The 26,062-nt window shown below is 40.6% G+C and overlaps 1 protein-coding gene and 1 non-coding gene across 9 annotated transcripts in view; both read left to right on the top strand.

The window, feature by feature from the left end:
* Positions 1–5,682: 5,682 nt before the first annotated feature.
* On the top strand, positions 5,683–5,789 carry LOC112312036 (U6 spliceosomal RNA). The gene has a single exon (XR_002975495.1). It is a non-coding gene; the product is annotated as a U6 spliceosomal RNA (small nuclear RNA).
* A 1,035-nt stretch (positions 5,790–6,824) lies between these two features.
* DDHD1 (DDHD domain containing 1) overlaps positions 6,825–26,062 on the top strand; it is a 76,490-nt gene continuing 57,252 nt past the window's right edge. For 4 of the 8 annotated variants that reach the window (XM_024567494.4, XM_024567492.4, XM_024567493.4 and 1 more), the window contains exon 1: positions 6,831–8,152. In XM_024567494.4, coding sequence (XP_024423262.1) covers positions 7,315–8,152 — 838 coding nt within the window. In that variant the 5' untranslated portion in view covers positions 6,831–7,314. Of the gene's footprint in view, positions 8,153–26,062 lie in introns of all 8 variants that reach the window. The other 4 variants (XM_024567490.4, XM_024567489.4, XM_053928035.2 and 1 more) reach the window with 2 other exon arrangements.

Here is a 26,062-nt window from a genome sequence, read left to right as displayed (position 1 = left end):
AAATACCTGGAACTGCTCTAGTTACGCAATGTAGACCCAGGGGCAAGGCTCTGTGCTCGATGATGCAGGAGCTATCAAAGCGCTGCCAACTGGAGTGATTTAAGGAAGGTCCTGTCTCCAATCGTTGCTAGGGACTTAAGCCCACTATTTAGGTACAATGTGATGTGATCTTCTCAAAGAAGCACACATGAAATAACACCTCTTTTTTTTCTAAATACCTTAGACACCTACAGAATCTATGGTTATTGTTTTATGTTGTTTAGCTTTTCTAATAATCTGTATTTGCTCATCTCTCCCACTCACTCTCTATCTTCTAGTTCTTCAAATTCTTTCTGTGTTCTCTTTCTGACTAGAATTTTCTTTTGCATCCCATTCCACTTCCCTTTTCAGCTACCTTTGATTCGTTTTTCAGGTTCTGCTTTAGGCATCTCTTTGTCTAGGAAAGCTTCTGTGACTGAAAAGCCCCATCCTTGCCCTCCCAGATGGGTGGGGCATCCATCTCACGGCTCCTTTCAACCTGACCACTGCATATTTAACGGTCTGTCCTTCCCACTGGAGTATAAGTTCCGTCCCTAATACAGTGTGTGGCTGACACTTAATAGACATTCCATACATGTTTGTTCATTTGAGTTGATCTTTTGTCAGTTTCCCCTAATAACCTATACCCTTTGAGAGAGAGAGAGGTCATTTCAATTGTCCTTCATTTCACAAGTAGGAAAATATTGCCTGACCATTATTCAAAGAAGCCAAAAGATGCTGCTGAAGATAAATTCTACTTGCATCTCTTTCTTCCCTGAGAATTATAATAACAAATTTGAAGACTACTAAGCCTTCAAATCAGAAAACTCCAAGGAAGTTTCACTTACCTTAAAATTCATTTAGTTCTAACAGGGTTCTCATAGTTTTCATGATATTTGAGGAAGTTTGTAGGTACCAAAGAATCTCGTGAGTCCCTGGACTCCTCAGATTTCAAAGCACATTGAAGAGTGTGTTTAATTTTAGTTCTTAACCCCACAGGCTGTGTCACCAGGGTATTAAGAAAGCCAGCAGTATTAAGTAGGGGAGAGGGCAGACTTGCAACAAGGACTCCATGTCACCTAAAATTCAGGCCAACAGCTTCTCCAAGGAGTTGCACTAGGGTCAAGGGGCCGAAATAGGTTTATGAACAATTCCAGAGAAGACGATATGAGTTACAGGTCCTTTGACAACGTTGAGGCTGAATCCCTTTCCTTGACCTCTGTGTGGATTGGCCAACAGTTCTGAGAACAAAGTTAAATAAGTGAGGAATCACAGGGCTAGTTGAAATGTAAATAAATAAGGTACTTATTATAAATAATGTACTTAACATAAACAAATAAGATGCTAAATACCATTGCTTCTACTTTGTAAGGCTTATGGATAAATAAAAAGAAAGCTAAGGCAAAAAAAAAAGAGAGAAAACTTTTGAAACATAGGAAGGTCTTCTGTCACATAATGTGTTTCCTGCCAGCTATGGCAGGTGATGATAGTGAGAGGCTCCATAAGAGCTTTTGTAAACTTTATTTCATTTTGTCTTAAATAATGCTCACCACATCCGAGTGAGGCAAGTGTTGTCATTATTCTCATGGAACTGATGGTGGGTCTGAGGATCACCTCTCACACAGCTAGTCTTTGACAGAACTGAGAATTGAGCCTAGGTGTTGTCTGCAACTTCTGGGTCACTTCTGTCACTTCTAGGACACCTTTGGACAGTGATTTTATTCAAATGTGCTAATCAACTAGCTTGTTGTGGAAAAGAAAAGCCTCTAATGCAGGTGGGAGTGATCAATGCTAAGCAATATTATCCTCCACTTTATTTTCCTTGTTTTAAAAGTTATTTTTTTAATTATACAAACAACATACAAATGTATCTTAACCACATGAAGTTCAAATAACAGAGAACTTCATTTTTTCCCCATGTTAAGACATAACTAGGTGGGTAATCTGTAGCTTATCCTCTGAAGCTTTTACCATGAATTTATGTAAATGTAAGTGAATACGTACAAAGATATACAAATATGTGTTTATATATATGTGTAGAATGTGTGCTTATTTGTATTTTTAATGTAAAAATAAGATCAAACCACAGATCATTTTTCTGTAACTTGCTATTTTGACTTAACGACTTGGAGAACTTTCTGTGTCATACGTTCTTCTTAACTGCTCTTTGCATAGATGTACGATACGTTATTTAACCATTGTGTTACTTTTATTCCAATGTCAATATTTCCTACTGTGGACTGTTTTTGGTTTTATTATTGTTTTGTTTTCAAAACAGAGATAATGCACAGAGGAAGACACACAAGGAAGGCCGTGTGCTGATTTTGGCAGAGACTGAAGAAACACAGCTGTAAACCAGGGAGCGTGAATGCCAAGGACGGCCAGCAAGCACCAGAAGTCACGAGAGAGGCATGGAACAATTTTTTCCCCAGAGACTCCAGAAGGAGCCAACCCTGACAATACCTTGACATGGACTTCCAATATTCAAACTGTGAGATGATAAATTTTTGTTGTTTTAAACCTCACAGTTTGTGGAAATTTGTTATGGCAGCCCTAGGAAATGAATACAGTGGTCCCCTACACCTTCATTAAAATTATCTCAAGAGCAACTGTGGGTTAGTTTCTAACCTGGAAAAACAGTAATGTGAGTGATCAAGGTTTATCATTTCTAAGTTGAGAAGAAGGGTAATATGAATAATCAGGTGAAGGACTGTTTAGAAGGTATTGATGATTAAGAATTAGTTTGACTCTGAAGTTCTCAACTTATGAAGAAAAATAAGTTATAGATGCAGGGCCACTCTTACTCATTTCTCATATTTAAAATACAGGTTGTTTAGTCTTGAAGATGATTACATTTCTGTAGAACTTTGCTTTTCTACCATCTCGAATTGATTTATTCACAATGTGACCATAATAGCTGTCTAGTATGGTTTAAAAGGCCAACAGGAGACATGTGGAAGGGCCTATGGGCTTTTGGGTCCAGAATCATATATTGTTCAAGCTGAAACCTTACTTTTGAAATACTGACAGTGCAGATAAACACGCTTGCTTAAGCAGCAGTTGCAAAAACAGTTAATAATTTTGCCATTCCGTTCTTTAAAAACAGCAAATTACCCAGAGGTGAACTAGTAGAAATCTCTGTTGAAACATAGCCTTTTTCCTTTCCTTTTTCACTTGTTATATGAAAATTAGAATAAACTACACACATATAAAAGATGCTACTTCTGTCTTTCTCAGAACAATATTATGGTTACATTTGTTGAAGAGCCATATGAGTTATATACTTTGTGACAAATAAAGTTGTACTTTCAATTTGTCTCTGGGGTGAAATAGGAAAAAACCCTGGAGCACAAAAAGGTCATCTACAATGGATGCACAGTGTGAACCTCACAGCAGCCTGTGCTATTGTCTAACTCACTTTTTTTACTAGGAAAGATCAGGAATATAGCCCAAGCTTCTCTTTCTGATAAAAGTAAGCTGATGAGGATTTTGTGGCTGCCTTCATAAAGTATGCATCAATATTGTATGATTGGGGTTTGGGTAAGAACAGTTTTGTGGGCAGAACTCTTACAAATCTTTAAGTAAATACATTTGATAATTCTACATTTTGAGTGATTTCAATTAAACATGACAGCAAAAACAAACCATCATCAAAACAGCAGCAAACAATGAATTTTTGTTGAATGAATAAATAGTAGAAATGACTCTATTCATTATGTATTCCTGTTATCTCCGCTCACCTAGCTACCTTTTGATTGTAATTTGTCTTCCTCTATTGATCTGTCTTTAGCAAAAGAATGACTCCTGTGGTCATTCTGGCATTGCAATTATACCTCATAAGAACTAAAAAATTGGCCTGTTGGGTTTATTTAAAGACACTTCTAGCCTGTGAATGCCTCGCTGTAGAGCTCAGCATGTACCTGAAATTTGGTAGTCACCTAATATGTGTTAATGAAGGTTCCCTCCTTCAGTCTAGGTTACCATTCCATTTAGACTATGTACCAAAGAAGATATTCTCTGCTACGTGTCTTCCTCAAAATTCACATCCAGAAATCCTAATCCCCAAGTGATGGTATTAGAAGCTGGGACCTTTGGAAAGTGACTAGGTCATGAGGGCCCCCAGAAAAGAGGCCTCACAGAGTTCCCTAGTTCCTTCTGACATGTGAAGACCCAGCGAAAGGATGACCATCTGTTAATCAGAAAGCCCTCACCAGACACCAAATCTACTGGAAGAAGCTTCCCAGGCTCCAGCATATGGTATTTTGTAGAGAGGCATAACAGACTAGACACTCTCATTTTAAGAAACTGGATAAATAATAATACTAAAAATAAAAATTAAATTTAAATTTAAAATGTAGTGGATGACTTATCAAACAGGAGACACAACAGATGGGTGTACGGTTATATGACCGCCCTCTTTCTTCATTCTAAATATTCCATTTTGTACTTTAGACAAAGCCATTTCCAGGGCAGGTATGGGTTATTGCCTCAGACTAAATTACATGGCATAAGGCTACTATAGGAGAATAATAGCAGGAAGAATCAGATAAAGAATGACCTTCTAAAGAAGAAAAGAAAGTTGAGAGCAGCTTTGCGGACTTTGCATTGATATGGCTAAGGAATAACAAGGAATATAACACACATAGTTAAGTGATATTACATATTATACTTTCAAGTATCTTTTGCTCACTGTCAGCATGGGGCTGACTACTTGAGTCTGTCCTTCCAGCCCCAGCTCACCAACAGGGGCAGAAGCAACCTCAACTCCCACAAACACTGATTGCCATCTCTCATCGCAAAGATCTACTCCAAAATAGGTCAGGAGAGAATCTGGGGTTCTCTTCTCCTGCCAACTGGATTGTGATTCGTTTGAGTTTTGTTTTTTGTTTCATCATCTTTGAGGATCAACATCTTCAAGACTTTAGGTACACAATGGACCACAAAAGGATAATCTTCTCAATATAACCTAAAAAGCACAACATTTAAACAATGGAAACCTTCATTCGACACAGAGCAGGGAGTAACTTTTTTTTTTATAGAGGATAATATTCATTAATGGGGATTGACTGTACTTAATAGTTAAATTTTGGTGAAAATAATCTGACCAGATAGCAACACAGGTAGGTTATGTTCCATCAAGAAACCTAAAGGGATAGAGGTGTTTTAAACAGCATGATATCCCTTATTTTAAATCCCCTTTATAGTACACTTCCCACTGTATTTCAATGTCTCTGTTCACTTTTCTGCATCTCCCTCTAAGCTCCAAGGTCCGAAAAGAAGGAACTGAGTCTCTCCCATTCTCTTTGTATCAGAAACTAGCAGAGATGCCTGACATATTGGTGACCATCAAAACACTAGAATGAATGCTTTCATCAGTAGTAAGTGGATCACAGCTCACACCCAATTTCATATTCTGCACATTTCCACAGAACAACTAGAGAAGAAATTGATAAGCAAATACTCAGAAAGCGGTATAAATGGAAACTCTGATCTTAGATGCTTTGAGTCAGGGCTGTAGGGTCCAGTTGGCCAGGTTGTTCATTGTACAAGATTATTCAGTCAAGAGCCCAAATTGGGGCACAAATCCAGTCCATGAACACAGCTCTGTATCCGCCCACAGGAAACACCATCTTTTTTCTCAAACTCATACAAAGACACCATACAGTGCTCACTTCAGCAGCACATATACTAAAATTTCAACAATATGGAGAAGATTAGCATGGCCCCTGCGCAAGGATGACATGCAAATTCATGAAGTGGCCAACATTTTTAAAAAGCAAAAAGAACTCATGGACTTAGACAACAGGGTGGTGATTGCTGGGGTGGGGGAGGGCAGTATAAGGGGGCTAAGTAGTAATGGGAAAAGAATATAATAAAGATTAATTAAAAAATAAAGCTGCAGTAGATGAATGTATAAAAGACACTGTACAAGCTTTAAGATACTGCCCTGCTTTAAATAACTATTTAATCTCTGACATGTTAGATCCCAGCAATAAAAACTGTCCTGCAGATCTGACTCCACCTGAACAGGAGGGGGGAAAATTGAATATTGTCTGATCTTGAATTGAGAACACTTTGCTTGGAGATTTTCTCTGGATTCTCAACACAGGGTGATAGGGTTATAAAACTTTTTTTTGCAATACAAAAGAACTGTACAGGGCAGCCTCAGCATTCCACCTGAACCCCAGAAAATGAGCTACAAAATCAGAGATACATAAAGAACAGGAAGAAATCTCAAAGGTCACAGAATTCCATTGCTAAAAGAGACTTTAGAGATCAATCCACTGACTTTATTTTACAGATGAGGAACCCAGAGATCAAGGAAGTAAGTTATTTGCCTCCGGCTAATTAGCAAAAGTAAGTCTAAAACCTAGTTGTTTTCTGGTTTTTAATCAAATAATCTTTGTATCGCAACTGGCTGGACTTGCCATCATTAAAATGAAGTGTGTACCTACTGTGTGGGACAGGTGGACACATACAGACTTTGTCACCATCAAGGGCCTTACACAATGAGGTGGAGAAAACAGGAAACAAATATTGAAAGATAAGCAATCATGTGGGGGTGGCATATGAAGGGAGGTTTAGACTTGGGTTTCTGAGTGGGAGTAGTGACGCCAACCATAGGAATTGGTAGGCATGAGGCGTGGGGCGGAGTGCCCTCTTGTTGGCCGACAATTCTGGAATGACCAGAAGCAGGTGACTGAGAAGGTCCAGCTAGGGCCGCAGGCGGGTCTAAGGTTACAAAACCAGGGTCAGGAGAATCCAACAACCAGAGCCCTCTCGATTCGCATCTTCACTGAACCTTTGTTCTGCCGAACCAGATTGCAAAGATCGGTGTAGGCCTCTCCACACCTGGGTTCTGACCCCCAGGGGGGCGGGGCCTAGGCAGCGGTGCATTCCGCAGAGAAAGGAATCAGAAGAAAATTGAGAAATCAGAGGAGCGGCCGCGCGCCCTGAGCTGACTCCAACCAGCTGCCAGCAAAGGGTAGTACTCGTCCAAGGCGCCTAGGGAGACCGGGCTTCCGGGCGGCGCACGCGCTGGGCGGGGCGGGGCCGGCTCGACCAACGCCTACGTCAGGCTGCGTGACAATGAGGCGGACCGCGGAACGCGGCGGCGGCGGCGGCAGCGGCCCTCGTGGGGGGCGGAGCCACCGCTGCTGCTGCCGCAGCAGCCCGGGTCGGGATTTGAAAGATTAAGAAGCCCCGGCGGAGAGGACGGCGTCCTTGAATGAGTGGCGGAAGCGGTGGGGACCGCGGCTTGGCGCGGGGCCGGGCACCGGGCAGCGTCTCCACAGCATGAATCACTCGGGCCTCGGGTCCCCGCGGAGCCTCGAGCACAACGGCCGGGGCAGCGGCGGCGCCGCCTGGGAGCTGGGCTCGGAGGCAGACCCAGCATTCCGCGGTAGCGTCTGCTGCTTCGACCACCTGCCTAGCGGGGATCCGGGCGACGGGGAAGTGCCCCTGGCCCTGCTGCGCGGGGAACCCGGGCTACACTTGGCGCCGGGCGTGGAGGATCCCAACCACCACCTGGCGCTGGACCCCTGCCTCAGTGACGAGAACTATGACTTCAGCTCCGCGGAGTCCGGCTCCTCGCTACGCTACTACAGCGAGGGCGAAAGCGGCGGCGGCGGCAGCTCCTTGTCCCTGCAGCAGTCGCCGCTGGTGCCGTCGAATTCGGGGGGCGGCGGGGCGGCTGGAGGGGGTCCAGGGGAAAGGAAGCGCCCCCGGCCTGGCGGCGTAGCCGCCCGGCACCGCTACGAGGTGGTGACGGAGCTGGGCCCGGAGGAGGTGCGCTGGTTCTACAAGGAGGACAAGAAGACCTGGAAGCCCTTCATCGGCTACGACTCGCTCCGCATCGAGCTCGCCTTCCGGACCCTGCTGAAGGCCACGGGCGGCGGACCCCAGGACCAGGACCCCGACCATGACCAGGTGTGTGGCCGGGCCTCCATCACGGGCCCGGCCTCCAGCTTCGGGGAGGACGACGAGGAGGACCGCGTCTGTGGCTTCTGCCCGCGCACCGCGAGGCACGAGCCCGAGATGGAGCAGCTGGTGAACATCGAGCGGGTGTGTGTGCGGGGCGGCCTCTACGAGGTGGATGTGACCCAAGGAGAATGCTACCCGGTGTACTGGAACCGTGAGTAGCCGGCCGGGGGAGGGAGCGGGAGGGGCTGCTTCTGCAGGGGCCAGCACGCACCCCGGTGGCTTTGGGACTTGATCTCCACGGAAAAGGAGGCGCGTGAGGCCTGGTGTTTGGTCCGAGCGGTTAGGAGATTCTGTAGGCGGCGCCGGCGGGTGAAGGGTAAACGAGCGGATGACAAAATTCAAGCTGCCTGGGGTCAGGAGAAGAGGAAACCGCCGGGGTAGCACCTCCTCGGTGAGCCGGTGCTGCTGCCATCCCCTGGAGACGATCCAGGAACGGATGCCCTGCCCAAAAGGTTTAATTTCTCGTGATTCTACCTGAGCTTTGTGCACCGGGTATCTGATTTGGTCTCATTTACCCTGAACTGCCTATGATTTAAATAGCAGCCTGTCCTCTGGAGTGGGAATGTTTGAGAGTATCTGCTTGAGAATCAAAAGTTTAGTTACAGACCAGGGAAAAGAAAGTTAATCCCTGGCGGGAGAGGAAAAGAGGTTGTTCCCTCTGGGTGCGTTCGGGAGAGGTGTAAAGCATTTCTGGCAAGTGCGCCCGCCCACTCTATCAAATACTCATTTTTTGTCTCTTAGGCCCTTGTTTACGTATTTTTATTTTTGTCTCTGAAAAATTACAAGGCCTGTGCCCTGATTTCCTCATCTGTAAAATACATGTATCTACCTCATAGGATTGTTGTGGAGATTGAATGAGATGATACACCTAAAGGGCTTGAAACTGCTTGGCACATACGGGTGATAATATGTTGACAGTGGACCCTTATTCATTAGGCGACAACTCAGTTAGGTATATAATTGTAGTAAGGAGGGAGGCTATCAACTATCTGCCATTGCATGTAGCAAAATATGTAGTAGGTGTATGGTAAAAGGAGCTATTGGCCACCAATAATTTGTCATATTGCAGTTTTAATTTTTAGAGCCCAGTGCCCTAACTCACATGTCTTCATCGATTGTCACTAGCCTTAGGTTCTCCATACACACAACATTCTGCTTTGTATTAATTATATATATATAGATGACTTAACTTTCTTTTTGTATGTTTAGCATTTTATGGGCAGAGTCCATCACCTTATTGTTGTACTCTTATAGGGCTTAGTGCAGTAAATATTCAATAAGTAGATACTGAATTGAATAAGTGATTGAGATAATATTAACATTCATATGTTAAGCATGAGTCACTAAAATAGCAATTAAAACATGTATCAAATCCCCAAATAAAGTAAGCATAGCAGGACATTTAATTTCTTGCTACACTTTAAGATGACATAGAAAGTGGGAAAACAGTTCATAGTCTAGTGCAGTCAGTGTCCAAAGAGCGTCTGATCCACTGAAGGGTGAGGGTGTAGGGAAAGCTTCCCGCATAATGTAAGACCAAGTCCTAAAGGGTTGTTTTAATCAGGCAGAAGAAATGGGGAGATGGAAGGAAAGTAACTCCAGCTACAAGGGGTCACATATGCAAGGACACAGAAGCATAAAACTGCATGGCGTTTTAAGAAAATTAGGGCTGCACAGGGTAGGTTTAGGATTTGACCACCACAGAGACAGAGGTGTTAGTTCAGGAACAGGAGGAGCTTATGAAAGGAGCACCTGCCTGAGAATGGCACATTTGGAAGAGAAGCAAGAAAAAGAAAAGGGTGGACCCAGTGCTGAGGAGTCTAGACTTTATCCTGTGAGTAAAGGGGAATCAAACACTTGAAGGTTCTCTGTTATTTAAGTGATTAGTGACAATACAAATGTTGAATTGGAGAGTTGGAGAGTCTCTTAGAATGCTAATATTATAAATCAAGTGAGAAACAGAGGACCTACAAAAGTTAACCTAAAAGGAAACAGTCTTCTTGAATAGCAACACTTATTTTGAAATCATTTTAGCATTTTTTAAATAGCTTTCTGCATGATAAAATCCCGTGGGTGTCCCAGATCTTCATATGAGCTACAGTGAAAATGCAATAGTGCTTTTGGTCCATAATTTCCCACTTGTCACAAAATCCTGTACAACTTTGATCCAATTGATTCTTCAAGTCTCTGTGTATTCTGTTTTTACACCCTCTCAGGAAGGTTCATTCCCAGTCTGGTCTCTTCAGCCTTTCTTGAAATGGAAGGACTCTTAGGATACTTGGCAGCTTTTGACCTCTGTCCTATTTTACTTTTTTTTAAAACCTTCTGGAAACTTCTGAATAGTGGTAATGAAAAGTTTTTTTAAAAAGTCCAACAAGTTCCTACAGAGAATGGTGGAAGCATTCTAGCGGCCATTTAAACTTTTGTGACCTAATGGAGCCCACTGCATCTGGGTGTCAAGGCCAACAAATTATCTATGTCTAGTCTAAAAGAAAGTTGTTGATTTAAATTTATATTTACTTTTCCTTTTGAACTCTTACTAGCAGATAATATTTGAAACAGTTTGGGGGGTGCATGAATCAGAAGGGTACAGAATTCATCTTCTATAGATAGGAAGCAAGTATTATATATGAAAAATATTAATTATGGGAAATTTTGTTTCATTGTCTGTGCAGATATTTTTCTGACTGCATGTGGACATTTTAGATAAAAACTGATCACTGCTGAGTAATGCTTAAGTGAACTCCCTTGTTCCCTGTGTTCTTCCTAAGCTGCTTGTAGCTATCTCATAGGCTTGTTTTGATAATGTGCTTAGAATATGGATCTCAGAAAACTATACCTTATTTGTACATGAAAGTTAATAAGGCTAACCAGAGTAAAATTGTACCTTATCACAGGCAAAACACTATAAAAAATATTAGCAAGAAAGTGGCCAAAGCATTTTAGTAATAGCTCTAGGAAAGCATATGGAAAGGAACATTATAGAGATATTTGAGGAGTTTAAAATAGTGTATAGCAGTTCGGATAGTCATATGTGCAGTGTGCACTGGAGAATATGTAATACCCACTCACTGACTAAGTTTATAAAGTTATTTAATTGACCAAATGTGTAGTTTCCAGAAGCATTCATTAACTATAAGCTTTCTTTCCCTCCCTTTTCCGGTGTATTTATAAGGCCTCTTGCATTATTATGATTCTAAACCATTTTAAGTTCCAGTTCCCTCCCTCTCTCCTCCCTTCCTTCCTTCCTTCCTTCCTTCCTTCCTTCCTTTTTTATTGATTCTAGAGAGAGAGAAAGGGAGGGAGAAAGAGAGGGAGAGAATCATCGATGTGAGGGAGAAACATCAATCAGTTTCCTCCTGACAGCCCAGGCATGTGCCCTGAATTGAACCCGCAACCTTTCCATTTGTGGGATGATGCCCAATCAACTGAGTCACACTGGCCAGGGCAGTTTCAGACACTTTAAAAATTAACTAATATTCATAACATAGGGTGGGGCAAAAGTAGGTTTACAGTTGTGAATTCTTGTACTTTTTCCAACTGTAAACCTACTTTTGCCCCACCTTGTATATTGAAGAGAAAATAATATTCCCAATACAATGAGGTATAAAAATTGGGGTTTTTTTTCATGTAAGTATGCAAATTATGTGATGTTTGGCATAGTGGAAATCATCTCTTAGGTCTTTTTCATTGTAGGGTTAATAACGTTAATGATTAATAACCCTTTATGAGGCACAGGACATCATGGGAAAGTGATGGAGTCCAAGCTTGAAGAAGACATTCTTTCCTGATCAGTTTCTGCCTCCAATAAAGCAGAACGATAGGGAATAGCAACCAGATATTGATATGCTTACTGAAAAAGTGTTAGACACTTTTATCTCTTACTCTTTTTAACTGTATTATCTCCCACTAGCCCAGACTAGAAAGCACTTTTGAATGGCACTAAAATCCTAGCTGCTCAGGTTTGTGGAAGCCTGGCAGTCTTCTGAGAACCCCATTCTACATCAAGCCTGCTTTAGACAGCATTTTTCATTGACCTACTGAAATAGTCCAAAGATATAAATGACTAGTGAGTGACATGTATGGAGCACAGGACTTGGTACTACCTGACCAAGGCTTTACTTTCTCTTTGCAGTGTTTATAAGCTTAAAAACTCATCTAGTATCAGTTACTTGTTTGCGTGTGGCTCAGATGTAGTATTTGTGTCATGCAGGTGCTATATATAAATGTTCAAAGCATTTAGCACAGCTTTCTTTCCTCCATTTGTTCCCCCCTCCTTTCTTTTCTCTCTTACTGGATTGGGTTGTTTGGAATTCTGATTGCCTGACAGGATTCTTCTGTCAGGCAATCAGAAGAATCTGCTGGGCAATAGACAGATGGAAAATCCTTCAGAATGTATGGTAGGTGCCACGTGAGGGTGGACTTGGTTTACATTTGTTTTCAGATCAGCTCTTACCCTACCTCAGCTCAACAGTTTCATCTCTGCCACCCCCATTTCAATTTTTACTAGTGGTTCTAGAGAGGTAGCATTGTGTAATGTTTATGGATGTAAATAACCACTGAAGGTAGACTGTCTTGGCCCAAATTCCAGCCCTGCTGTGTACTATTTGCATAACTTTGGGCAACTTAAATTCTTTGTGCCACAGTTTCTTCTGTAAAATATGGATAACAGCATTTATCCGTATTTTAGGATTGTAACAATAAATGAGTTAAAATATTTCAATATCTTGAAACATCCCCTGATAAATAGTAAGATCTATGTAACAACTTTATATAACTTCTCCATTTTCCTGCTTCTTCTATCCTTTCAAATTTATAACCCAATTTACATTCTTAGCTTTCAACTTTCACATTTCAATTTATTGTCTCTTTACTGACTTAGCATTTTTTTGGCCTTGACTCTTGGCAGTCCACTCTTAATTAGGCAGCCCTAGAACCCCTATAACTGTTGTCTGCTTTTGTGAGAAACTGTGACATTTTTGCCTAGTCTTTCAGGCCTCAGAAAGAGCTGTGCTTTCTTGATTCTTCCTGGCTTGGACCCAGAAGAGTGCACCAATCATTCTTAAAAATCTATTGCCTGTGGGAAAGAAGTTTTTTCCCATAAAAGCATTCTAAATTCTCAAACATCTACTTTTATTGGTATGCAGATCCTGTCACCAGATGTGGGGAGATATCACTTCATCCCCAAATCTCATTTATAGCATCTCTAACCAGCTACCAGGACTTTTGATACAATAGAGAACTTTACAGGTTTCTAAAACACTACTCATTTTTTCAGTAGTGTTCTTGGCTTTCCGCCATGTTGGCAAGACAGAAAAGACCCATAATTCCCCTTACAGTGGAGACTTCGGCATGAAAACTTGGAGAGATTTTTCTTAATTGACCTGCAGTTGAACCAGCAGAGGTAGGGATGACAGTTGGATTCTGGAACCTGGTGCAACATTGAGCTTCAAATATCAATCTACCTTTAGTCCAGGGATTTGAAGCAGTGATTCCTTATCCAGTATTGGCAATAAAAGCCAAGTGGGCTCAGAGAACAGAGCTTTGTTGTTAAATCCCTTAGTTTGAATCCTTGATTTACCACTGTCATATGACTTTGGGTAAGTTATAATCTCTCTGTGGCCCAGTTTCTCTGTTGTAAATGGATAATTCCTGCTTTATGGGGTGGTTATGACTATGTCATTGGAATACACATATGTAAAGCACTTAGTATGGTACCTAGTTCAATAAGTGTTAGCTATTTTATTTAAGCCAGGCTGGTATATTGTCTCTCAGACTAAAAGCCTATCTTCTAGAAATTAAAGTGTGTGGTTGACCAGTTTTATTTGTTAAAAAGAAGAGTAGGAAGCTATGGCTCTAGCAAAATTACTTCAGCCTAAATTTGATGACATATATACACATAACACCATATATAGACACCTATTCCCTCCACCTCACTTCCCCACCTTTGCTCTTTCTTTCCCTTCTCCTCTCCCTTCGTGTGTGTATGTGTGTGTGTGTGTGTGTGTGTGTTTACTTCAACCTGCTTAATCTCACCCCCTGCGAGTTCTGGGAATCACAAAATATCACATTTTGTTCCACTCTGAGGTTGAACAAAATGAAGACCTTTCCAGGTGAGGTGAGGACAATGGAATACTCTTCAGCCTCTGAATTGTCTCTCCTGGGTTCCCTTGCCTGGAGAATGGCATCCTATGTTAGATCAGTACTTTGCAGATTTTACTGAGCCTAACAGTCAAGTGCAAGATGGTTAAGAATGTAGATTCTCAGATCATCTTGGGATATTACATTCAATAGATCTGATCCTGGAGTGTGAGAATCTTCCTCTTTACTAGGTATCTCAAGTAATTCTGATTTCAGGGTTTCATAGACCTCACATTAAAAACAATTCAGCCCTGGCTGGTGTGACTCAGTGTTTTGAGTGCTGGTCTGCCAACATGAAGGTCACAGGTTCGATTCCCAGTCAGGGCAGGTGACTAGATTGCAGGCCAAGTCCCCAGTTGGGGGGATGTGAGAGGCCACCAATAGATAGATATTTCTTTCCCTATCTTTCTCCTTTTCCCTCTCTCTAATAAACAAATAAAATCTTTTTTAAAAAACCAACTTAGTGAACTTAGTTCATTAATTCCTCCAGTCTAAATGGCTCAAAGCTCCTTCATCCTGAGTTGTTTCCACTTATACTCAGAGAATTACCAGTTCAGCTAGTACATGGTTGAATTTGAAGGGGTTTTAGAGGAACTAGCTTTCAACTCAAAAATTGGTATCTTTATTTCATCTCTGTTTTGCTTTTACCTACCTATTTCAGCTCTGTCCTTTCAATTTAAAACTTTCATATCTTTACTGAGTTCCTGTAAACTCATTCTAGCAATTAGTGAGGAGAAGGACGAAGTCCCCTAGTTATAATTGTATGTTTATTTATTTATTCTTTTAGTTCTCTTGGTTTTTATTTTGTGTATTTTGAAGCTGTTTTTAGGCACATATACATTTATGATTGTATATCTTTCTGATGAAACAATGCCTTTATCATTTTGAAATGGCACCCTTTATCTATAGTCTATTTCTTGTATTGAGGTCTACTTTGATACTTATTTAGCTGCTCCCAACATTCTTTAGATTAGTATTTTATGATGTATCTTTTCCTGCCCTTTTACTTTTAAACCTGTATATGCCTTTACCTATCTATTGTTGCTTTTTAAAATCCATTTTGACCATCTCTGCCTTTTATTTTGTGTTTTAGGCCATTTACATTTAATGTGATTAATGCTGTTTGAGTTTAAATTGACCATCTTGCATGTTTTTTATTTATCCCATTCTCTGTTCCTTTTCCCTTCTTTTCTTCTTTTAGACTGAATATGTTATGATTTTTTATCTCTATTATTGCCTTTGAATATTTTTAATTTTTTTAATTGTATTTATTTATTTTTAGACAGAGGGGAAAAGAGGGAGAAAGAGAGGGAGAGAAACATCAATGTGTGGTTGCTTTTCACGTGCCCCCTACTGGGGACCTGGCCTGCAACCTAGGCATATGCCCTGACTGGGAATTGAACCGGCGACCCTTTGCTTCACAGGCCTGTGCTCAATCCACTCAGCCACACCAGCCAGGGCAAATATTGTTAATTTTCTGATGTCATTGTAAATTTTCTGTTGTGTGCATTTTATTCCTTTAATATTGTTGGGCTTTGTTATAGTACACAGTTAAGTTACTTCACATTAGTTTGATCCTATTAAGGCTTTCTTTGAGCTTTATGAGGGTGTTCAAAAGCAGCCTTTAGTTTTGGGATAATTTATCCCTACAGCTGGGACAGTACCTTTCTGAGGACATTACTCAGTGCTCCATGGATTAGGTCTTCTTTTTTTAATTATATTTTATTGATTATGCTATTACAGTTGTCCTGATTTTTCTACCTTACTCCCCCCACACCACCACCCAGCAACCCCTCTCCCTCAGGCAGTCCTCCCTCCTTGTTCATGTCCATGGGTCATGCATGTAAATTCTTTGGCTACTCCATTTCCTATACTGTACTTTACATTCCCATGGCTATTCTGTAACTACCTATTTGTACTTCTTAATCCCCTCACTTCTCACCCATTCTCCCACACCCACCCTCCCATCTCTTTATCTTTAACCTTTGGCATTTTAATTATGATGTGGCTTGGGGTGGGCCTCCTTGTGTCCAACCTGTTTGGGACCCTCTGCTTCCTGGACTTACATGTCTATATCCTTCACCAAATTAGGGAAGATTTCTTTCATTATTTTTTCAAATAGATTTCCAATATCTTGCTCTTTCTCTTCTTCTGGCACCCCTATGATGTGAATGTCAGACTTCTTGAAGTTGCCCTGGAGGCTGCTTATACTATCCTTGTATTTTTTAATTCTTTTTTTTTCTTGTTGTTCTGACTGGTTGTTTTTTGCTTCCTTCTGTTCCAAATCATTGATTTGATTCTTGCCTTTATCCACTGTATTGGTTTTTCCCTGTAAAATTATTCTTTATTTCAATTACTGAATCCTTCATTTGTGGCTGGATCTTTTTTATGCTGTTGAGATCCTCACTAAGTTCCTTGAGCGTCCTTATAACTAGTGTTTCGAACTCCTGAATCTGATAGAATGCTCACCTCCATTTTGTTTAGGTCTTTTTCTAGAGTTGATCTGTTCTTTCATTTGGGCCATGTTTCTTTTGTCTCCTCGTTTTGACAGCCTCCCTGTGTTTGTTTCTATGTATTAGGTAGAGCTGCTTTGACTCCCTGTCTTGGTGGCGTGGCCTAATGTAGTAGGTGTCCTGTAGGATCCAGTGGCACAGCCTCCCCTATCACTCAAGTTGGGTACTCAAGGTTCACCCTTCATGTGGGCTGAGTACACCCTTCTCTTGTAGTTGAGCATGGGTTGCTGTTGGCAGGTCAATGGGAGGGATTTACCCAGGCTAGTCAGCTGCAAGGATTGGCTGTGACCACTGACAACCAACCTCCACCTTCTGTGGTGGACCAGCTGTGCAGGGGCAGGGTGGTGCTCCGACATGGTCTGTGATCTGTCGCTGTCCACTGGGTGTGCTGGCCCCTGGGATTTCCCAGGTGTTTCAGACCAAGAGCAGCCCCCACCACCTGTGTTTTTCCCTGGGGGCCACCCTCCCTGGCTGAGTTATAAAGCAGTCTAATGGCTGCTACTTTTTTTTTTTTTTAATTAATTAATCTTTAGAGAGATGGAAGGAGAAAGAGAAGGAGAGAAACATCAATGTGTGGTTGCCTCTTGCGCACACCCCCTACTGGGGACCGGACCCACAACCCAGGCATATGCCCTGACTGGGAATGGAATAAGTGACCCTTTGGTTTAGCAGATCCACACTCAGTCCACTGAGTTACACCAGCCAGGGCAGATGGCTGCTACTTGTGGTCTTAGAGATTTCCTGTCAAAGCCAACCCGTGAATCTATGCTGCTAGTTCTGTGCCTAGGGCTCTCTGAGGCCAGCTGCTGCTTGTTTGAGAGGACTTAGGAAGTTGTGAAGCATGAGCCAAGACCATTCATGTGGAAAAGCAGAGTGGGTGGGCCTGTAAGTTGGGTGATGGAGTCTCTGGGGATCTACAAGGCAGGTCAAACAGTGTTAGCCAGGTTGATGGAATCTTATGGCACCAGTCTGCATTGTGTGGGGAGGGTTTAGGTAAGGGACAGTGGCCTCTGCTCACCTTGATGCCAGATACCTTTGCCTCTCCCTGCACACCACTGGTGCCCTGCAAGCTGCCACCCCATCGCCAGAGCCCAGACATAGTTAGTCTGAGTAGGTGAGTCTGTGTGTGCGTTCTTTAAGAGGAACTGCTTGGGGTTCCAGAAGTTTCTTCCAACGACTCAATCCCCACTAGTTTTTGCAGCCAGAACTTGTGAGGACTTATCTACCTGGCACTGGAATCCTGGGTTGTGGGGGCCTGGTGTGGGGCTAGGACTGCTCCCTCCTGAGATATTCCTCCCAAGTCTTACCCACTACACATGGATGTGGGACTAGTCCGTTCTGCATCTGTGCCCCTTCTACCAGTCTAGATGGATGTGGTTTCTTTAATTCTGTAGTTGTCAGACTTCAATTCAACTCAGTTTCTGTTGGTTCTGACCAATGGTTGTTCTCTTTGGTTGTAATTTATTTGTGGTTGTGCAAAGAGGCAAGCCATGTCTTTTGTGCCGCCATCTTGACTAGAAGTCCCAGATTAGGTCTTTTTTACTCTGGCTTATTGGAAGTTGAACTATTCCCAGCCTTATAAGAGCTCTGGAGATTGTTTGACCTATTCCTTCTATAGTCATTTTCCCTGCCCTTAGGTAGTTTTCTTCAATGTATGTATAAGTAAGTATTCAACCAAAGACTCAAGGGTATTCCTCCAGAGAGGTCTCAGCATTCTTTCTGTAGAGCCTTTTATTTTGCAGTATTTTACCCCACAGGTTCTAGCTCCCTTGACATCCCTGAATACATCTGATCAAAACTGCTAGACTCTGTCTGGGTTACTCTTCCTGCATGGCAGCCTGGAAACTCTAGACATTAAGCTTGGTCAGCTATAGTCATTCTCTTAGCATTCACTGTCCTTTTCTGCCTGTATATTTTATCTGATTTTTCTAGTTGTTTAAGCTGGGACAGTAAACCCAGTATGTGTTAGTCAGTCATGGCTAGAAGTAGAAGTCTGTCCATCCCATGTAGCAAACTAATTTACTCTCTCCATTCTTGGTGGTCTTGTCTTTGTTTCTCTCTGTTAGGCACAACCCAGTATTCTCATATCCTACAGCCTTCCTGCCTAGGAATGTTGAAATGGACAGTGATAATACCTTTATAGAGCTAATGTTGATCAAATGGCCATTTTGCCACACAGTAGAATTGGGATGTATTCTGCAGCTGCTTTAATGGGTGGTAGGATAGAAACTGTTGTTAGACTTGTACCTCAGAACTCTTTGCTGCTGCCTCTTTTGTTGGCATAATACCTGCGGCCTACCAAACCAATTGCTGCATTTAATTTCTCATGCTTCCTAATTTCCACCTTTCTTTTTCTCTTTATTTCTTACAATTCATTGTAAAAAACCAGACTCTTAAGGATCCCTCTTTTCACATGAAAAGACCCACCTTTTACCACCAAGAAGTAAATCAGGATTAATCTGCTGGTCACAGTGTGTCTATAGTGAGCTCATCTGCAGGTCTTAGCTCATATTTAGTTTTTTATATTCTCAGCCTGCTTCTCCTGTTGTCGAATTGTGAGATCTTCATTTTGGAAGAAATGTTAGGGGAAAAGGGAGTTAGATAAGCCAAATGGATGAGGAAGGCTAGTTTTAGTTTTGATAATGGCCATATTTAACCATTGCATGTAGTTTTAGAAACTTGAAAAGATACTATGTGAAGTAGAATAATGCCATAATTTGGAATAGGATTTTATAGTTTACAAAGTGCTTTCACATACATTATTTTTTAATTCCTAGTATACCCTGCAGTGAGATAGACTATCCTTATATTACAGATGGTAAACTGAGGCCCAGAGAGGTTAAGGGATGGGACTGGAATTAGAGCCTATGCCTTCTGAGTCCTTAACTAACTTCCTTTCTCCTGTGTACGATGTATGAACTCACAGCTTATGCCATCTGAGCAGATATGAAGATTATGTGCCGACAGTACCTAGTACCCTGGATTATTTTACAACCAATAATTCTATGTAATTAATATATAATTAATAATTGTAGTAGTAATTCTATGTAAGAATTGCCTACTTTTACTGCTACCTATTCCTTCTAGTTGGTGATTTTCTAAATATATTCCTCAAATTGGTTTTTTGTGACTTTAGTCTTGGAAAAAATGTTTTCCTCGCTTCTTTTTGCATGTGTTCAAGTTTTTGCGTTATGCTTGCTGGCATTCTGAACTTGAACTATACAATTTTTTTTTCTCCTATTTCCCCCTGTTCCTCTTTTTTACAAAAGATTTTTGTGTTGTGTTTTTTTTTTATTACTCTTAATCCATAAATATCTATGTAGTGTCTACTAGGTAAAAGAAGGGAGTGGACTACCTTGAGTTTACAAAAAGCTTTTCAGAGAAATTTATGCTTGATTTGGGTATTAAGGAAGGGCGTTATTGCCAAAGAGAACGGCATGTCTAAAAGCTTGGAGTGAAGGAGGATGCATGCATTCAGAGGACTCCAGAGATCCTGTTTGGCAGGAGCATTGGGAAAATAGTAGAAAAGGGTAGAAGAAGGAACTGGGTATGTAGAGTCTAGATCAGGATGGGCTTTCATACAGAAAATTTAAATTTTAACCTATGAAAGTGAAATAATTGGAAACTATAAAATGGAAAACTGATCAGATTATATTTTAGGGTTCTCATTCTGGCAACAATGTGGAATGTAAATGGAAAGCTAGAAAGTGATAACATAATCAGGGAGACTTGCAGTATTGCAAGTGAGAAACAGTTGAGGGTCTAGGCCATGCTCTTTGAATGGTTATTGGAAAGATGGAAGTAGATGTCAGGGAAGTAGCATATGTACACTATTGGTACAGTATGAGTAAGTGGAAGGGTAGTCCAGGTTGTCTCTAGTGTTTTAACTTGAGTGGATTGTGGTGGTTTCCCCCCAGGTTCACCTTAGAATGTCTGAGGGATGCTAAATAATAATTTATTTTGACATACTGCATTTAAAGCACCTATTGCATATCCAGCTATAGAAGCACCTAGTGAGTATTTATTTGCAGGTATAGGCATCGAGCTCAGAAGAAAACAGCACTGAAATTAAAGATGCAAAAATCCTCATAATTTAAGCCAATGGTCTCTAAAATGGGTTATGCAAATGCTTTATTGAAGTTGTTACAATGAAAATGTTTGAATTTATATTTACCTTGTATCTCATCCTTTCAGAGCTTTTATTCTGTATGTTTTATAATGTATAAAACATTTTAGAACAGTAATACATATGTGTAGTTTATAAAAATACATATATATGAGAATGTACTTAAAACATTTTTGGAGATTATTGATTTAAACTGAGTAGTCACTTCTGGGCATATGCTTTCCAAAAGCAACATGGTGACACATTTCTGAACCCTATCTCCAGAGACTCCGTGTAATTAAGTATAGAGCAAGGAGTTTGAAAAATCCCTCTTTTATTTAATTCAGATGATTCTGACAATCAGCCAAATTTGAGAACCACAGGTTAAAACCATAGAAAATATGCAGAGTATAGAATGAGAAGCTATGAGAAGATAAGATAGATCCATTCGAATGATACTCTGTTGATTCTAGAATGAGAAGATAGGATAAGATAGGTTTGAATGACACTCCGCTGATTCTAAAAGTTCCAACTAATTCATTTTTTTATTTTAATCTGATAGAATGGCCATAGTCAATATTGCAATTATTATTATTCCACTAAGCTAAAATTAACATTAAAAATTCAAAAGTCTGTTTTAATGTTATGTACTCCATTTTTGGCACAGGTTTCTCTCCCATATCTATGCAGGTTATATGCAACATTTTTTGACTAGCCAAGTACCTAGAGAGAATTTTTTCCTTAAGCTTGTAAAATTCTGTATTGCCTAGAACCACCAAAATATTAAACTCCCAAGGGTAAGGACGAAGGGCCTATGATTTAAAGCGTGTTTTTCGTTGTGAAACATTGCTACCAACATCTAAAATCTGCTTTCTGTGAATTAAAATTTGAGAAAGGATTAAAATGTAATGTGAATGCCAACTTCAATAAAGCATTTGCATAACCCATTTTAGAGACCACTGGCTTAAATTATGAGGATTTTTGCATCTTTAATTTCAGTGCTGTTATGGACTGTGTCCCTTCAGCAGACTCGTCTGTTAAAGCCCTTACTGCCACTTAGACTGTGACTGTATTTGGAGATAGGACCTTTAAAGAGATGATTAAATTTAAATGAAGTCATTGGGTAGGCCCTAATTCAGTCTGACTATTGGCCTTATAAGAAGAGGAAATTTGGACACACACAGAAACACCAGGGATGCACAAACACAGAGAAAAGACTCTGTGAGGCCACAGTGAGAAGGGAAGGGGGTCATCTGCACCCCAAGGAGAGAGGCCTCATAAGAAACCAAACTTGCCAACACCATATTCTTGGACTGCTAGCCTCTAGAACTGTGAGAAAATGAGTTTCCCTTGTTTGAACCGTCCAGAATGTGGTGTTTTCTTATGACATCCCTAGCAAACTAGTGCAAGGACTGTAAGCCACTTATGCAACTTTAGAGTTACACTAATGAACAACTAAGAAACAGATGCAGGTTTTAAAACTCTGTAGCCTTGGCTCTTGAAAGAGAAGAAGCAAACAATATTTAGGGTATAATTACATTGTCCAGAGTTTCTGACCTCTATGAAATTGGTTTAAACTTTGTGAGTTTAGATATTATTTGTGAGTGGTAGATATTATTACCTAAACATAATTTAATATTCTTAGTGTAATTGTTACTTGCAAATATGATCAAATGAGGTGTATATATATATATATATATATATTTCATAAGATAGAATTTTGTGTGATTGCTAACTACTAACTCAATTTTGCAGTTATAACATTGTAGACAGGCTAAATGATGTTGAAGGTAATGATTTATTTTTGTCTTACATTATTCCTCCAGATTATAGTTCCTTTCTAGTGAATAATCAAGTAAGTGTTCAGGTATTCAAATGGAAGATGACATTTTGATATGTAGTTTCTAATTTACTGCCTTTCATTTAATTTACCAATTAAACATTATAATTTTGTGCCTAATGTTTTATCACTCACCTTTTGAGAACTATCAGCTTATTTTTAATTATTGATTTTATTATGAAATATCTCAAGTATAGAACAGTTTCAGGGGTGTCAAACTCATTTTCACCCAGGGCCACATCAGCCTCGTGGTTGCCTTCAAAGGGCCAAGGAGCTCGGTGCAGGGCTAGATAAAACAAGGTGGAGGGCTGGATTCGGCCTTTGGGCCTTGTGTTTGCCACCTGTGGTCTAGATAACATAACCAACCATTGGTAGTACTTCCCCTCACTTAGCCTAAGAAATTAAACGTGACAAATGTAATCAAAATCTCTTGTGACCCCTCCCTCTCCCCTTTCTTCAATCCAAAAGTAACTGCCCTTCTAAATTTGCTGTTTATTCCCATGCATTTTTTAGATTACTAGGTTAATTTGCGCATTGGCTTTATTTTTCTTTTTTGCTTTTTTTGACTTTATACAAATAGTGCCATTCTGTTTGTATCTTTCTGCAGTTTGCTTTCTGGTTCAGGTAAGGTTTTTGAGATTTATTCGTGCTGACACATATAACTCCAGCTATTTGTTTTTGCTCTATATAGTAGTATTCCATTGCATGAATGTGTCACAATTTGTTTTTCTCTTTGGACACTTAGGTTGTTTGCAGTTTTTTGCTATTATAAACATTTCTGTTTACAAAAGAATCTTATACATCTTTTTGTCCAAATGTGCCAGAATTTGTCTAGAGTACATACCTAGGAAAAGAATGGTTTCAAATTCCACCTCTGATGATTACCCATCAATCTTGAGTATATTTCGTGTTACAGGTTAATTGGCTATCTGAGTTTCCTGTCCTGAAAATCTTGTTATATCAGGTAGAGTCCAATGAGGAGACAGAAACCACACAGTAATTTCAACAGAGACGGTGTAACAAAAAGGAATGAAGTAAAAAGGCAAAGAGAACTCTGAAGAATACAAAAGTAACAGATGCAGGTTCCAGCCACTGCTGGTAGGACTGACACAAGCACCCGAGGAAGTGGCCAAATCCTCTCAGAGCTGAGATTCTTGACTTCATTTGAGTGTGTGGCATTCAGTGGTCACAGTGTGTGGGGAAGAGCTCCCCACAAGCTGCCTGAGGGGTTACAGGAATAGACCAAAGAGAGGCGCCCAGCAGGTTACATTCCGCTGTGAATCTGCCTGGGGGGTCGTGGTACTGGGGAAGCTGCCCATAGGAAGCTGCCATTGCTGTCAGCACCTGGGCACTGCTGAAAAGTGAAACTCACATCCTGCAAGAACCCAATAAGGTGACCACACTGGAACCAGGAAGAGAAACCCCTTCCTCTTCATTATAAAGGATGGTTTAGTAGAGATAGTTCATCAATACTTGAGGCACCTATTGGTTTAAGTAGGCCTCTGTGGGGCTGATCCTACAAGTAGTATAGTCAGAGTTCCCAGGTATTAAGTTTACAGCAAACCTTAAAAATGTTTCTGCCTCTTTCTTTTCCATCCTTCTTGTCTCTAATTATGTCCTTCACCTTTTCTTGTGTCTTCTACTTTTCTTATTTCTAATCTTTGCTGATTTCTTTTTCTCCTGAATACCAGTATTTCACCATTCCTATTTTCCCTTACTGTGTGTTTTCCTTCCTAAGTCCTGTGTGGTCAGATACGCTGTTTCTGTTTCACAGTAGTGAATTACAGGCGTGCCTTGGACCCTAAGTGGGTACAGCTGTGGGGATAGCTAAGCTGGAGGAAAAGAGTCAAGATTTTCTCTGTATGCATATATGCACAGTATAATGTGGATTGAAATAGTTCTTGAAAACAGTCATTTAAAAAGCTCATAGTTATTCCCTCTGCTTCCTGGTATAAGTGTAGGTTTTTATACATAAAAATCCTTATTGCCAAATTTCCCCTATCCACATGTAAGAAACCCACTCAGTTTTTTACTTAAATAAAGAAAGTGGTCATAGTGAGAAAATGGACTTCACTGTATTTTCTAGTCAAGAAGAACCCACATTTTTCTTTTGATTCCAGTAAAGTCCTTTCTTTTATCATGATTTGTCCAAGAGTTGTAATTAGGATAATGACTTACGTTATTTTTTGATAGGCAGGTAGTGATGATAAGTGCTAGTCTTTATATTAAGTTTAAATTGACTTTCAGTGAGTATGTTATAAATGAAAAATACTTTGTTAATCCTGTTCCGACATATTTGTTACATCCATTACCCCGTGAAAAGTCTCTCTGATCCCTGTCTGTATAGTCTGTTGTGTGTCATGTGGTGACATTTTAAGTATATATCTATGCAAGCTTATATTCTGCTGTATATGCTTAAAAAGGCAAAATAAGGGGCACCTTCGCCTATGCAGCTTTCCATCCTTTGTAAGTGACTTGATCCAAGAGAGCTTCAGAAGCTCAAGATGCAGGTGGCAGAAAACAGAGGGAAAGGTCGAAGAGATGTACCACCAGTAATTTCTGCAGTATCCTTTTACCCACATTCAATCATAGAGCCAAACCCAGTTGCACAAGGAGACTAGAAAGTCTTTAACAGAGCATATTGCTGCCTTGAATAAGTTATTACTCTGTTACAAGAAATAGAGGGAGAATAGATAGAAGATGGGCATCTAGCAGTTTCTTCCAAAATGTATGATCTTTTATTTTTCCTGAAGGTATTAGGGTTCTCCAGATAATAAAATAGATTATAAGGAATTTGCTCATGTAGTTATGGAGGCTGGCAAGTACAAAATCTGTAGAGGCAATATCCTAGTTTGAGTCCAAAAGTCAACAGGCTGCTGTTAGAACCAGGTAGAGGCAGTGACCCTGTTCAAGGGCCCTCAGGCAGTAGGGTATACGCTCCAAGATTCCCAACGGATGCCTGAAACCACAGATAATACCAAACCCTATGAATACTGGTGTTTTCTTATACTTACATACCTGTGGTAAAGTTTAATTTATAAATTGGGCACACTAAGAGATGAACAACAATAATAATAACACAGAACAATTACAACAATGCACTATGTAAGTGGTATATTCACATAGTATATACTTTAAAAGTTATGTGAATGTGGTCACTCATTTCAGGGGGCCCTTGCTGAAGTCTTTCTATAGACTCAGTGCTTTCTGGCATGACATTGCCATCCATCAGAACACGTTTTCTGTTCATGTCTTCCACCTGCAAACTCAGTGCCTTTTCCATCTTACCTAAGCCTTTACCACACACTGTAGCTGTAACTTTTGCCATTTGAAGTATGACAGCAAAACTAGCCAGAGTTTTTTTCCTTCTTCACAGTTTCACAGATAGAAAATTCATTCTTACCAAAGACGTTAGCAACCTCAGCACACAAATGTTTTTCTTTCTTAAGTCAAGAACTTCCA

Source organism: Desmodus rotundus, chromosome 7 (assembly GCF_022682495.2).
Source record: "Desmodus rotundus isolate HL8 chromosome 7, HLdesRot8A.1, whole genome shotgun sequence".
NCBI classification, from domain to species: domain Eukaryota; kingdom Metazoa; phylum Chordata; class Mammalia; order Chiroptera; family Phyllostomidae; genus Desmodus; species Desmodus rotundus.
Note: the sequence above shows the minus strand (reverse complement) of the source record. Positions and strands in the feature narration are given on the sequence as shown.